Below are 12,026 nucleotides of genomic sequence, written 5' to 3'. Positions count from 1 at the left end.
CCGCGTCGCCTCTTCAGTTATTTTATTTGTTTTAGCCAGTTTGGCCTTTTAGGTTTTAGCTTTTATCTCTCAGACTCTACCGATTATTTTCATTATATGTAAACGGTACCAGAACTCTCAGGCCAACAAAGGTGTCACAGCGTCAGGAGGATCAGTAAAGATTCCCAGTCCAAACCTCGCAGCATAAACGAACGTAGAAAGTTAAAAAATTGTGAGGACGGACAACTTCTGACGTAAAAAAAGATTAAAAAATTGAATAAAAAACGTTTCGGTCAGAGACCTTCTTCAGTTATTACAACTTTTGAATAAAAACGACCCCTAAATAAGATTAAGATGCTAGTGATTACGTAATTACAAGTGACAATTAATAAAAGTACAAAATCACGTGAAAGAGCAAAAAGTGGTGTTGATTAACAAAAAACAAAAAACAAAAAATCAACAAAGCGCAAAAATATTGAATAAGTCAAAAACAAACTATATATATTTAGTATATTCTCAGCTCCGACTATTGCATTTCTAGCTCTCTAATTGGCTCAAAAACTCCGACTATGAGCCATTAGTCGGAGTTTTACCTAATATGGAAAATAATGCGCCAAGTTTAAAAATTTTCCGCACGAAGTTTTTAACTTCAGCTCTCCATAATGGCCGATACTGGCAGGTTTCAGGAGCTGTCTCCCTCTAAACTTCAAGAGATATTAGACAATGCTATCCCAGAAAAAACGAAGAAAGCCACAAAGTTCGGCATGAACATATTTAATGGTACGTATGTGGGAGTTTTACTCAAAAACTAGCAACAATTGTTACGTTCACTGTCGATATTTTGATAATTTATTCGTAACAACGACAAAAATTCTTACCTCGTTATTTACAGAATGGCTGTCAAGTCCTGTTGCCACAAAATTTTCGAAACGAATTGAAGACATGTCCAAAGAGGAGCTAAATGAATGCCTTAAATGTTTCTACACCTCCGCAAGGAAGAAAGACGGGAGGTATTACAAAAACACATCCATGAAGTCCATTCGAGCCGCCATAGATCGCTTTCTTCGCTCGCCACCAAACAACAAGCCTTTTTCTATCATCTCCGACGCTGTGTTTACCGAAGCCAATAAAGTTTTGGATGCCTTTGTAAAGGATCTCAGAAAGACGGGTAAAATAGCTGGAGTTGTCCATAAGAAAGCAGTGTCAAAAGATCAAATCCAGAGGCTCTTTGAAAGCGGCGAACTTGGGCCGGCCGACAGTCAAAATCCAGCCCAACTGCAGAGAACGGCATGGTTTTATCTCACCCTTTTCTTCGGACGACGAGGAAGAGAAAATCAGCGGCAGTTGAACCCTGGAATGCTCTCCCTAAGAACAACGCCTAGAGGTGTCGAGTATTTTGAGTTAAACAGACGACAGCCTGGTTCACTGCGCAGCACAAAAAATCATCAAGGCGGCCTTGGAGACTCTGAGGATGAATCCGACGCGAAGATCTTTGCCGTTGCTGGTTCTCAGAGGTGCCCAGTGAAAACAATCAAAAACTACCTACATCACCTGAACCCGAGTTCCGAAGCTCTTTTCCAAAAACCAAGAGACGGCCAAAGTCAGAAATTCAGTCCAACAGATGACAAAATCTGGTATTGCAACTCGCCGGTTGGCTCGAGCATGCTGGACAACATGTTGAAAAATATGAGCAGGCGAGCTGGCATAGAGCCCCATCTAACCAACCACTGCCTCAGGGCGACAGCAGTTACAGTTCTGTCTGACCATAACTGTGAAACCAGACACATAAAGTCTGTTACGGGACACAGATCAGACCAGGCGGTGGAATCGTACAATGATCGCCCATCCATAGAACAGCAAAAGAAGATGTCGCACGTTCTCAGTGATTTTGTCTCAGCCGGAGCCTCTGAAGCTTCCCCATGCACTGGTATCTCTGCAGCTGAGAAAGAAAACCAATGCCACGGCCAGCAAGAACGGCAACCTCAAAGTGAAGGGACAGTTTTAGTCCAAAATCAGTTCGTAAACACCGAGGTTCGGCAAAGCGAGCGAAGAAGCTTTCCGCAGGTTTTCTTCAACTGCAATGTCCAAGTTCACAACTACTACGGAGGCGGAGAATCAGGAAAATCTTCCTGAACTTTGAACACTATTTAAACACTTGAAAGCTTCCGAAGCGGTCTTTTTCCCTTGCATTTGAACGGTTGAATATTTCAAGGTTGATTTTGTTTAACAGTTGACCACAGTTTGTCGTTTGTGAAGCTGTCAAATTTCATTCAGCTCATTCAGTGATGTAATAATCAGGTGATCACGGCGCGCATGTGACCGGAAGTTGTATGTTTTTTTCACCGCTTTGTAAAATTGTTGAAATAAAAATCGGCGGCAAAAACCCGATTTGAGAATATACTAAAACAATTATTCCATTCGACCTTGTTGGATATGAAGTGATCATAACCAACTCGCGCTACGCGCTCGTTGGTTATTAATCACTTCATATCCAACGCGGTCTCATGGAATAATTGTTAAATATTTAACAATTATTCCATGAGACCGCGTTGGATATGAAGTGATTAATAACCAACGAGCGCGTAGCGCGAGTTGGTTATGATCACTTCATATCCAACAAGGTCGAATGGAATAATTGTTTTAGTATATTCTCAAATCGGGTTTTTGCCGCCGATTTTTATTTCAACAATTTTACAAAGCGGTGAAAAAAACATACAACTTCCGGTCACATGCGCGCCGTGATCACCTGATTATTACATCACTGAATGAGCTGAATGAAATTTGACAGCTTCACAAACGACAAACTGTGGTCAACTGTTAAACAAAATCAACCTTGAAATATTCAACCGTTCAAATGCAAGGGAAAAAGACCGCTTCGGAAGCTTTCAAGTGTTTAAATAGTGTTCAAAGTTCAGGAAGATTTTCCTGATTCTCCGCCTCCGTAGTAGTTGTGAACTTGGACATTGCAGTTGAAGAAAACCTGCGGAAAGCTTCTTCGCTCGCTTTGCCGAACCTCGGTGTTTACGAACTGATTTTGGACTAAAACTGTCCCTTCACTTTGAGGTTGCCGTTCTTGCTGGCCGTGGCATTGGTTTTCTTTCTCAGCTGCAGAGATACCAGTGCATGGGGAAGCTTCAGAGGCTCCGGCTGAGACAAAATCACTGAGAACGTGCGACATCTTCTTTTGCTGTTCTATGGATGGGCGATCATTGTACGATTCCACCGCCTGGTCTGATCTGTGTCCCGTAACAGACTTTATGTGTCTGGTTTCACAGTTATGGTCAGACAGAACTGTAACTGCTGTCGCCCTGAGGCAGTGGTTGGTTAGATGGGGCTCTATGCCAGCTCGCCTGCTCATATTTTTCAACATGTTGTCCAGCATGCTCGAGCCAACCGGCGAGTTGCAATACCAGATTTTGTCATCTGTTGGACTGAATTTCTGACTTTGGCCGTCTCTTGGTTTTTGGAAAAGAGCTTCGGAACTCGGGTTCAGGTGATGTAGGTAGTTTTTGATTGTTTTCACTGGGCACCTCTGAGAACCAGCAACGGCAAAGATCTTCGCGTCGGATTCATCCTCAGAGTCTCCAAGGCCGCCTTGATGATTTTTTGTGCTGCGCAGTGAACCAGGCTGTCGTCTGTTTAACTCAAAATACTCGACACCTCTAGGCGTTGTTCTTAGGGAGAGCATTCCAGGGTTCAACTGCCGCTGATTTTCTCTTCCTCGTCGTCCGAAGAAAAGGGTGAGATAAAACCATGCCGTTCTCTGCAGTTGGGCTGGATTTTGACTGTCGGCCGGCCCAAGTTCGCCGCTTTCAAAGAGCCTCTGGATTTGATCTTTTGACACTGCTTTCTTATGGACAACTCCAGCTATTTTACCCGTCTTTCTGAGATCCTTTACAAAGGCATCCAAAACTTTATTGGCTTCGGTAAACACAGCGTCGGAAATGATAGAAAAAGGCTTGTTGTTTGGTGGCGAGCGAAGAAAGCGATCTATGGCGGCTCGAATGGACTTCATGGATGTGTTTTTGTAATACCTCCCGTCTTTCTTCCTTGCGGAGGTGTAGAAACATTTAAGGCATTCATTTAGCTCCTCTTTGGACATGTCTTCAATTCGTTTCGAAAATTTTGTGGCAACAGGACTTGACAGCCATTCTGTAAATAACGAGGTAAGAATTTTTGTCGTTGTTACGAATAAATTATCAAAATATCGACAGTGAACGTAACAATTGTTGCTAGTTTTTGAGTAAAACTCCCACATACGTACCATTAAATATGTTCATGCCGAACTTTGTGGCTTTCTTCGTTTTTTCTGGGATAGCATTGTCTAATATCTCTTGAAGTTTAGAGGGAGACAGCTCCTGAAACCTGCCAGTATCGGCCATTATGGAGAGCTGAAGTTAAAAACTTCGTGCGGAAAATTTTTAAACTTGGCGCATTATTTTCCATATTAGGTAAAACTCCGACTAATGGCTCATAGTCGGAGTTTTTGAGCCAATTAGAGAGCTAGAAATGCAATAGTCGGAGCTGAGAATATACTAAATATATATATAAAACGGTTATAAAATGCCTCAAGCCAACAAAGAATGCCACTGCGTCAGGAGGATCAATGAAGATTCACAGTCCAAGCCTCACCGCAAAAATGAATTTAAAAACGTTTGATAAAGCAAGGACGGACAACTTCTGACGGTTAAAAAAGTTAAAAAGTTAAAAATTTAATAGAAAAACGTTTCGGTCTTAGACCTTCATCAGTTGCAAGAGAAAAAGGACGAAAACTAAGTTTAAATACGGTTACAGTGTGGGAGATTACGTAACGAAATGAAAAATACAATATTGTGCTATTAATACATCGTGATTAATACAATACAGGAAGAAAATGCAAAACGAGAAATACAATGCTGTACTATAAATTGCGTCATACAGGGTGATAATTAATAGACCAAACGAAAAGAATACAATACTGTGCATAAATTACATTATAGAGCGTGATAATTGCAGAACTAGGTTAAATTCAACCTAAAAACTAAAAGAGTTAAAATAGATAAAACGGACTCTTGCAATGCGGTAAATATAACGGGAAAAATAGTTTGCAAAGATAAGGAGTTGAAAAAAAAAAAAAAAGAAAAAAGAAACCTACGTTTACGCTGGACAAGGTTAATAACAAAATCCCAAATCGAGGCCTTTGGAGCATTAAAGGGTTGACAAACAACAAAATCCCTGGAGGGGCCCTTAAACAATAAGCTGTAATAAGATCCCAGGCAGGGCCTTTGAGCATACCTAACGCCCAAAAAGCTGACAAAATCCAAGGAAGGGCCTTTGAACTGCCTTATGGCGCGAACGCATATTTACACAAGAGAAAGTTAATTATAACAAATTCTGTTTTTGGAGTGAAATTCTTTTCTTTTATTTAAGCCATGGGGAGCCAAAGAGAACAGTTGAGCACTCCAATAAGCCTCTTTCGTAATTAAAAACCTATCGATCTCGTCTGAGTCATTAGGGGCCTGCACCTGATCAATGCATTGGAATTCAAAATCATCCAAGGAGTGTGGAATTTTATTGAAATGTACTGCTACCTCACAAGTGGTTTTGTTTGTGAGCATAGCAGACTTGTGGTTACGAAACCTAACCCGAAAATCGGTGGTAGTTGATCCTATGTACTGTAAACGACATTTCTTGCAGGAAACTAAATAGATCTCGTTTTTAGAATCACAAGAAAGCCTTGAATGAATGGTGTATTTTTTTTTTTTTTCAACTCCTTATCTTTGCAAACTATTTTTCCCGTTATATTTACCGCATTGCAAGAGTCCGTTTTATCTATTTTAACTCTTTTAGGTTTTAGGTTGAATTTAACCTAGTTCTGCAATTATCACGCTCTATAATGTAATTTATGCACAGTATTGTATTCTTTTCGTTTGGTCTATTAATTATCACCCTGTATGACGCAATTTATAGTACAGCATTGTATTTCTCGTTTTGCATTTTCTTCCTGTATTGTATTAATCACGATGTATTAATAGCACAATATTGTATTTTTCATTTCGTTACGTAATCTCCCACACTGTAACCGTATTTAAACTTAGTTTTCGTCCTTTTTCTCTTGTAACTGATGAAGGTCTAAGACCGAAACGTTTTTCTATTAAATTTTTAACTTTTTAACTTTTTTAACCGTCAGAAGTTGTCCGTCCTTGCTTTATCAAACGTTTATATATATATATATATGTATATATATATATATATATAATGCGGTAAATATGAGTCATGTGTGGAATTCCACACTCCTTGGATGATTTTGAATTCCAATGCATTGATCAGGTGCAGGCCCCTAATGACTCAGACGAGATCGATAGGTTTTTAATTACGAAAGAGGCTTATTGGAGTGCTCAACTGTTCTCTTTAGCTCCCCATGGCTTAAATAAAAGAAAAGAATTTCACTCCAAAAACAGAATTTGTTATAATTAACTTTCTCTTGTGTAAATATGCGTTCGCGCCATAAGGCAGTTCAAAGGCCCTTCCTTGGATTTTGTCAGCTTTTTGGGTGTTAGGTATGCTCAAAGGCCCTGCCTGGGATCTGATTACAGCTTATTGTTTAAGGGCCCCTCCAGGGATTTTGTTGTTTGTCAACCCTTTAATGCTCCAAAGGCCTCGATTTGGGATTTTGTTATTAACCTTGTCCAGCGTAAACGTAGGTTTCCTTTTTTTTTTTTTTTTTTTTTTTTTTTTTTTGCAAACTATTTTTCCCGTTATATTTACCGCATTGCAAGAGTCCGTTTTATCTATTTTAACTCTTTTAGTTTTTAGGTTGAATTTAACCTAGTTCTGCAATTATCACGCTTTATAATGTAATTTATGCACAGTATTGTATTCCTTTCGTTTGGTCTATTAATTATCACCCTGTATGACGCAATTTATAGTACAACATTGTATTTCTCGTTTTGCATTTTCTTCCTGTATTGTATTAATCACGTTATATTAATAGCACAATATTATATTTTTCATTTCGTTACGTAATCTCCCACACTGTAACCGTATTTAAACTTAGTTTTCGTCCTTTTTCTCTTGTAACTGATGAAGGTCTAAGACCGAAACGTTTTTCTATTAAATTTTTAACTTTTTAACTTTTTTTACCGTCAGAAGTTGTCCGTCCTTGCTTTATCAAACGTTTTTAAATTCATTTTTGCGGTGAGGCTTGGACTGTGAATCTTCATTGATCCTCCTGACGCAGTGGCATTGTTTGTTGGCTTGAGGCATTTTATAACCGTTTTATATATATATATATATATATATATATATATATATATATATAATAATAATTCATAATAACGTGACTGAGCTCCTCTAACGGAAACTAAACATAGTGCGAGACAACGGGGATTCCAGATAGCTGACAGTGAATGACTGAAAAATAATATCCACATTTGAGTTCGAAATAGCAGAGTTGAGCATTAAAGAGCACACTTCAAACGATCAAATCTGAAATAAAGCATCGACCGCTGTAGATGGCAAGTTTGGTATAGGGATGGAATATCATATTTTGGCCAATATAAGATAACCTTGGTTTCAAAACGCCAAGCAGCACCAACATCAAAACTTGGAGGAGTTGCCGCCCAAACTAAGGAAACTACGATCTGGGTAAAACACCTCAAGGCTCAAACATTCAATTATTAAGTTAATCCCGGCGGTTTAGCGCATTAATATTATTACCCTGCGTAAACTGATTGGTTTTAGATTTTGCAACCTCTGGCAAGTTTCCGTTACTTTAGTTGCACTTCACTGTCGCTATAACATTAATGGTAATAATCAGAAGTATTATATTGAAAGCGTCCCATTAACACGTTAGTAGTTTCTAGTCGTAGCGCTAAACAGAAACATTAATTAAGTTAGTGTTATATTAATTACTACTTCAGAATTTCCATGAAAGACCTTCTTTTTATTTTATTTCGGCAAACCAACAAACGAAGAGCCCTGACAGAACTTTAATATTAAAAATTTTTAGTCAGAATCTCCAGGCGGGAAATGAAACGCCCCGACTATATAACTGGTGCGGAAATTAGGGCATTTGATAACACCATCTTATCTTTGGGTTTTGCGATAATTTCCTTTCTCGGCAAGATATTTATTGACTTTACTTTTGCCTCACGCATGTAATATCGTTGAGAGTTTGCCTGTCAATCACGATCAATCCTTACAATTAATTATTTATCAAGAGACTTGCAACTAAGAGCTGAGAACACCAAAACGTAGATGAAGAAATCATATGAGTACCAATAAAATGGGTAAATATATTGCTCTGTAACTGTAGCCATTTCGCTGCTCTTTCGTTGGATGGTCCTTTGCTACGCATGATTCAAAATTCCGTTTACCTCTTAGCTTAACGCTCTCAGCGGGAATATAAGTCAATGATATCGGAACCTGATTATGATTATTTCTATAAACTGTAAACAATCCTCACCAACTAATTAACAGATACTCCCTCTTTCCTTGAGGCAAACTCTTTTATCGCCGCGCGCTCAATATAAACGTCTGTCCGGCAACGTAGATCAGTAATTACATTGCGGAGTTGGAGTTACAATACTGAACTGAAATTGCTCGGCTTCTGCGTTGGTGTGTTAAATAAATGTATACCAGCAGCTGCTATTCACTGTCGTTAGTGGTAATATCATATAACATGTTTAGTTGTAATCTCACATAACATGATAATTTTCTCGTCTTTTAAAATAAAGACTTTTGTGTGTTAAATTTTTTTTCTACTTGTTTTGTAACCAAGGCCGTAGCTAGCACAGGCGAACCTGGTCAGTTGTCTCGGTAAACTGAATTTGGAATTTATTTGTTGATTTCAAGTTCTCGTAAGAGGCTATGCATTTATAAAAAGGTAAATGAATATAAAAGAACCGTTTTTCTGATATTGCTTCGGTAATAGAGCAAGATTTACTCTGGCTACGACTGTGGTAACATTCTGAAGAAGCAGTTTTTTTCGAGCCCAAAGGTTTTTCGTGAAAATTCTATTAGCGTAATGTAGAAATAACGGGTTATTCTTATTTTATTTTTCACATAAAACAAGACGATTAATTTGCGAATGATGTTTGAGTAATTTATCCTGAACTAATCATCTTCTCAATAAACATTACTCTGAGACATCTTGTGAGCCAGATAAGATAATGACAGGTGGCGTGATTGCAACAGTTAAGTTTGAGTGCCTTGCGAGAAATCCATTCCTCTCTTGCTCGGGATGCTTTCGTTATAAAAGCCCTCGTTGTTCAGGCTAAATTTGTAAACTTTGCTTGCAATCTTGCTCTCGTTTCCTTGCAGTTTTCTTATGGCGTTATACGCTGCCAAGCGAATCTCCTGCATTCTGAACCAGTAGAGTAAGGGATTCAATGTTGAATTTAGATACACGACTGTTGCTCCCCATTCGTAAGCAACTTTAACACTAGGACTGTAACCAACCAAAACGCGAACTGCCATCGCTGTTAAAAACGGTGTATAACAAACGAGAAACAGCACTAGAACGTACACCATAGTAATGACCGATTTTTTGTATTTTCGCATGTTGACTCCACTCCAAGCCGAACGGGTTTGGGCGCGGATTTGATTGCAGTGACGTCGAAGAACTCCGAACACTTTGATATACGCTACAAATGTCGTTGTTAAGCTTACACTGAGCACAGGGAGAGGAACAAGCGTCCAGTATCGATCCGAGTTCGCCACAAATAGAGAAACGGCCGCAGTTAAGCAAAAGAACCAGAAGACGAAGACAACTTTCAAAACACGCGACACAGTGATTACTTCTTTGTAACGAAGGTGTAGATAAAGCGCAAGAACTTTATCCAACGATATGGCTGCTATTGTCATTACAGAAACTCCTGCGCTCACAAATCCAGCTATCCAGTGAATTAGCCTTCCAATGCAGGCGGTTTGAGCACTGTCCTCGAACTCGGCAATCTTATAAGTGACCAGCATAGGTTGGGCAAAGAGACCAGTCACCAGATCTGAACCCGCCAGGCAGCAGATGAGAACGTTTGAAGGCGAGTGGAGAGGTGGAGACTTCCAAATAACCAGGATGACTAAAATGTTGCACAGAGTTGCCACTAAGGTAAATACAGAGTTAATTGCGCAACAAATGATTTCTGCGATGAAGACACCTCCCGTATGTGAGAGTTCGACGCTTGTTAAGAAAAAACATTTCGTTGTGTTGCTTGTTTCCATACCGTGCTCTCGGTGGCTTCCGCTCAGAAATCTGACAGAAACGACAGTGCCAAAAATTTCACCTCGCTGTTTACTGTCAGAACACTTTTGTGAAAACGCTGATATTAAATTTCAGATGTCCTAGAACCTCAGTGGCTACAAAGCACTTTGACTATTCCAAGTAATATCTGATCAATAAAAGCGTCTTCGTAATTAGTTCCGACAGTTCCAAGAATTTCAGCTCGCTCTTTGAGACATGAAAACGCTTTGAAGAGCTTGAGAAAACGTTGATATTGAATTTCAGACGTCTCACAACCTGGCTACAAAACACTTTGGCTTTTTGAAGCAATAGCTCAGCAATGAAAGTGTCTTGGTAATTAGTACACCATGAACATCTTAAACCACAGTGGAATACAGCTGAACGTGGTCCCCTGGTTGTTTTCAAGCCAAAGCTTTCTGATACCCGTTAATAACTTGTTCTTATCTAAAAGATAAGCTGCTTCCCTCGTCCTCTTTGTAGTCTGATTTAGAAGTTGCTCTCTGTAAGCCACGTTCTAATTGATTTGAGTGCCTTCTCGGTATCTAAGTGATGTGTCAAAAGAAAGCTGAATAATTTATGATCAGACGGTAGTTCTCCAAACAGGCAGGTGCTAAAACTGAAAACTTGAAGAAAAAGGAAAAAAAACATAATTATGTAGACATAGACTAACCGCAAAAAAGGTATTTACTGCCTTTGTTTGTTGCCTTTCTGTAGGAGTGTCCGATAATAAATGTAATTATGACGGATCACTGCTAACCAGACGATGTTTATTCCTGGCCAATTACTATGTGCTCCTCTTGATTTTTTTCAAGCCCGAGCCGTGTAGATCTTCACAATATCCACGCCAAGCTTTGAATAACTAATATCATCATTCTACGCAGCTCCTTGGCAGAGAATGGCTTAAAAATCTTCCTTTAAATACATATCATAGTTATCAACTGAAAATAGACTGTTACGATTATGAATAATACAATAAGTGACAGACCAAAAAGTTGAAGGGGTTATGTACTGTTAGAGTTTCATTATTGACCCTGAACCTTTTTGCCGTGAGCAAAACTTTAAGATGGTTCTCTTCCGATTTGCGGCAATATTTGAAGTTGTCACTTATCAGTATATATAAAATCTACTTTGTTTTGGAGTCCTATCGAAAAATCTTGAAAACTTGTAACCAATATTCACCTAATTTTCTCAGTAACTCGGGAAATTCAAGTTTTCTTAACGAGTAGGTACACTGTCATTCCTTTGAAACGTTGAAACGCTCAGCTTCTCAATCTTTTCCCTGTTTTTTGCGATAAACGGACAACATCGCCTTGGAAGAACTAGAGAAATCATAAGTGTACCTGCGTTTGTTGACAAGACAAAACGTTCACTGAGATATTAGAAAAAAATCTCGGAAGCGTAAGAACAAAACACACAGTGATTCGCTCTGGTGACATTGATTTATTTCAACACATTACGCTCTCCTCCCACCGGGTCTATTGTGCTCTCATATTGGTGTGATGATTCAATTCTCTTCCAGAAACGTTTGACAATAAAACTCGATTTAGGCTAACATCCGACAGATGGGCTTTAATCCAATTTTCCGGCACTGAGATTTCCACAATCTCTTCGGAGAATCCACTTTTTCCTGTGCAAAAGAATACTTTTCACGACAAGATACGATAGTCATAAGACTTGCTTTATTACATAGAGAAAAAAAACTGTATATGTAACAGTGAGGTGCGGAAGACGAAATTGGGTCTATTTGTCAATTTTCTTCTTAATGACTGGGCGATATCTATATTCTCCTTTGAAATGCAAATATTTTAAACTCGAGATCCGAAAGCGA

At 39.0% G+C, this 12,026-nt stretch overlaps 4 protein-coding genes across 4 annotated transcripts in view; 2 read left to right on the top strand and 2 right to left on the bottom strand.

The window, feature by feature from the left end:
* Window positions 1-12,026, top strand: part of LOC110068529 (uncharacterized) — a 45,056-nt gene that overhangs the window by 20,808 nt on the left and 12,222 nt on the right. The gene's annotated exons all lie outside the window — the stretch shown is intronic.
* LOC149113745 (uncharacterized protein KIAA1958 homolog) lies at window positions 757-2,362 on the top strand. Its single transcript, XM_089286361.1, has one exon. The coding sequence runs from the start codon at window positions 757-759 to the stop codon at window positions 2,110-2,112; it is 1,356 nt and encodes a 451-aa protein (XP_089142487.1). The 3' UTR covers window positions 2,113-2,362.
* On the bottom strand, window positions 2,641-4,669 carry LOC110056873 (uncharacterized protein KIAA1958 homolog). The gene has a single exon (XM_020763422.2). The coding sequence runs from the start codon at window positions 4,244-4,246 to the stop codon at window positions 2,891-2,893; it is 1,356 nt and encodes a 451-aa protein (XP_020619081.2). The 5' UTR covers window positions 4,247-4,669; the 3' UTR covers window positions 2,641-2,890.
* LOC110068530 (melanocyte-stimulating hormone receptor-like) lies at window positions 7,883-10,962 on the bottom strand. The gene has a single exon (XM_020775914.2). It carries the CDS (start codon window positions 10,177-10,179, stop codon window positions 9,157-9,159), a length of 1,023 nt encoding a protein of 340 aa, XP_020631573.2. The 5' UTR covers window positions 10,180-10,962; the 3' UTR covers window positions 7,883-9,156.

This window comes from Orbicella faveolata, unplaced genomic scaffold (assembly GCF_042242905.1).
Source record: "Orbicella faveolata isolate gen_17 unplaced genomic scaffold, um_ofav_v1 contig_14, whole genome shotgun sequence".
NCBI lineage: Eukaryota > Metazoa > Cnidaria > Anthozoa > Scleractinia > Merulinidae > Orbicella > Orbicella faveolata.
This window is presented reverse-complemented; position numbering and strand designations above follow the sequence as displayed.

What these genes read in the sequence shown, in the direction of transcription:
- LOC110068530 (XM_020775914.2), bottom strand. Translation starts at nt 10,179, where the DNA reads ATGGAAACAAGCAACACAACGAAATGTTTTTTCTTAACAAGCGTCGAA.
- LOC110056873 (XM_020763422.2), bottom strand. Translation starts at nt 4,246, where the DNA reads ATGGTACGTATGTGGGAGTTTTACTCAAAAACTAGCAACAATTGTTAC.
- LOC149113745 (XM_089286361.1), top strand. Translation starts at nt 757, where the DNA reads ATGGTACGTATGTGGGAGTTTTACTCAAAAACTAGCAACAATTGTTAC.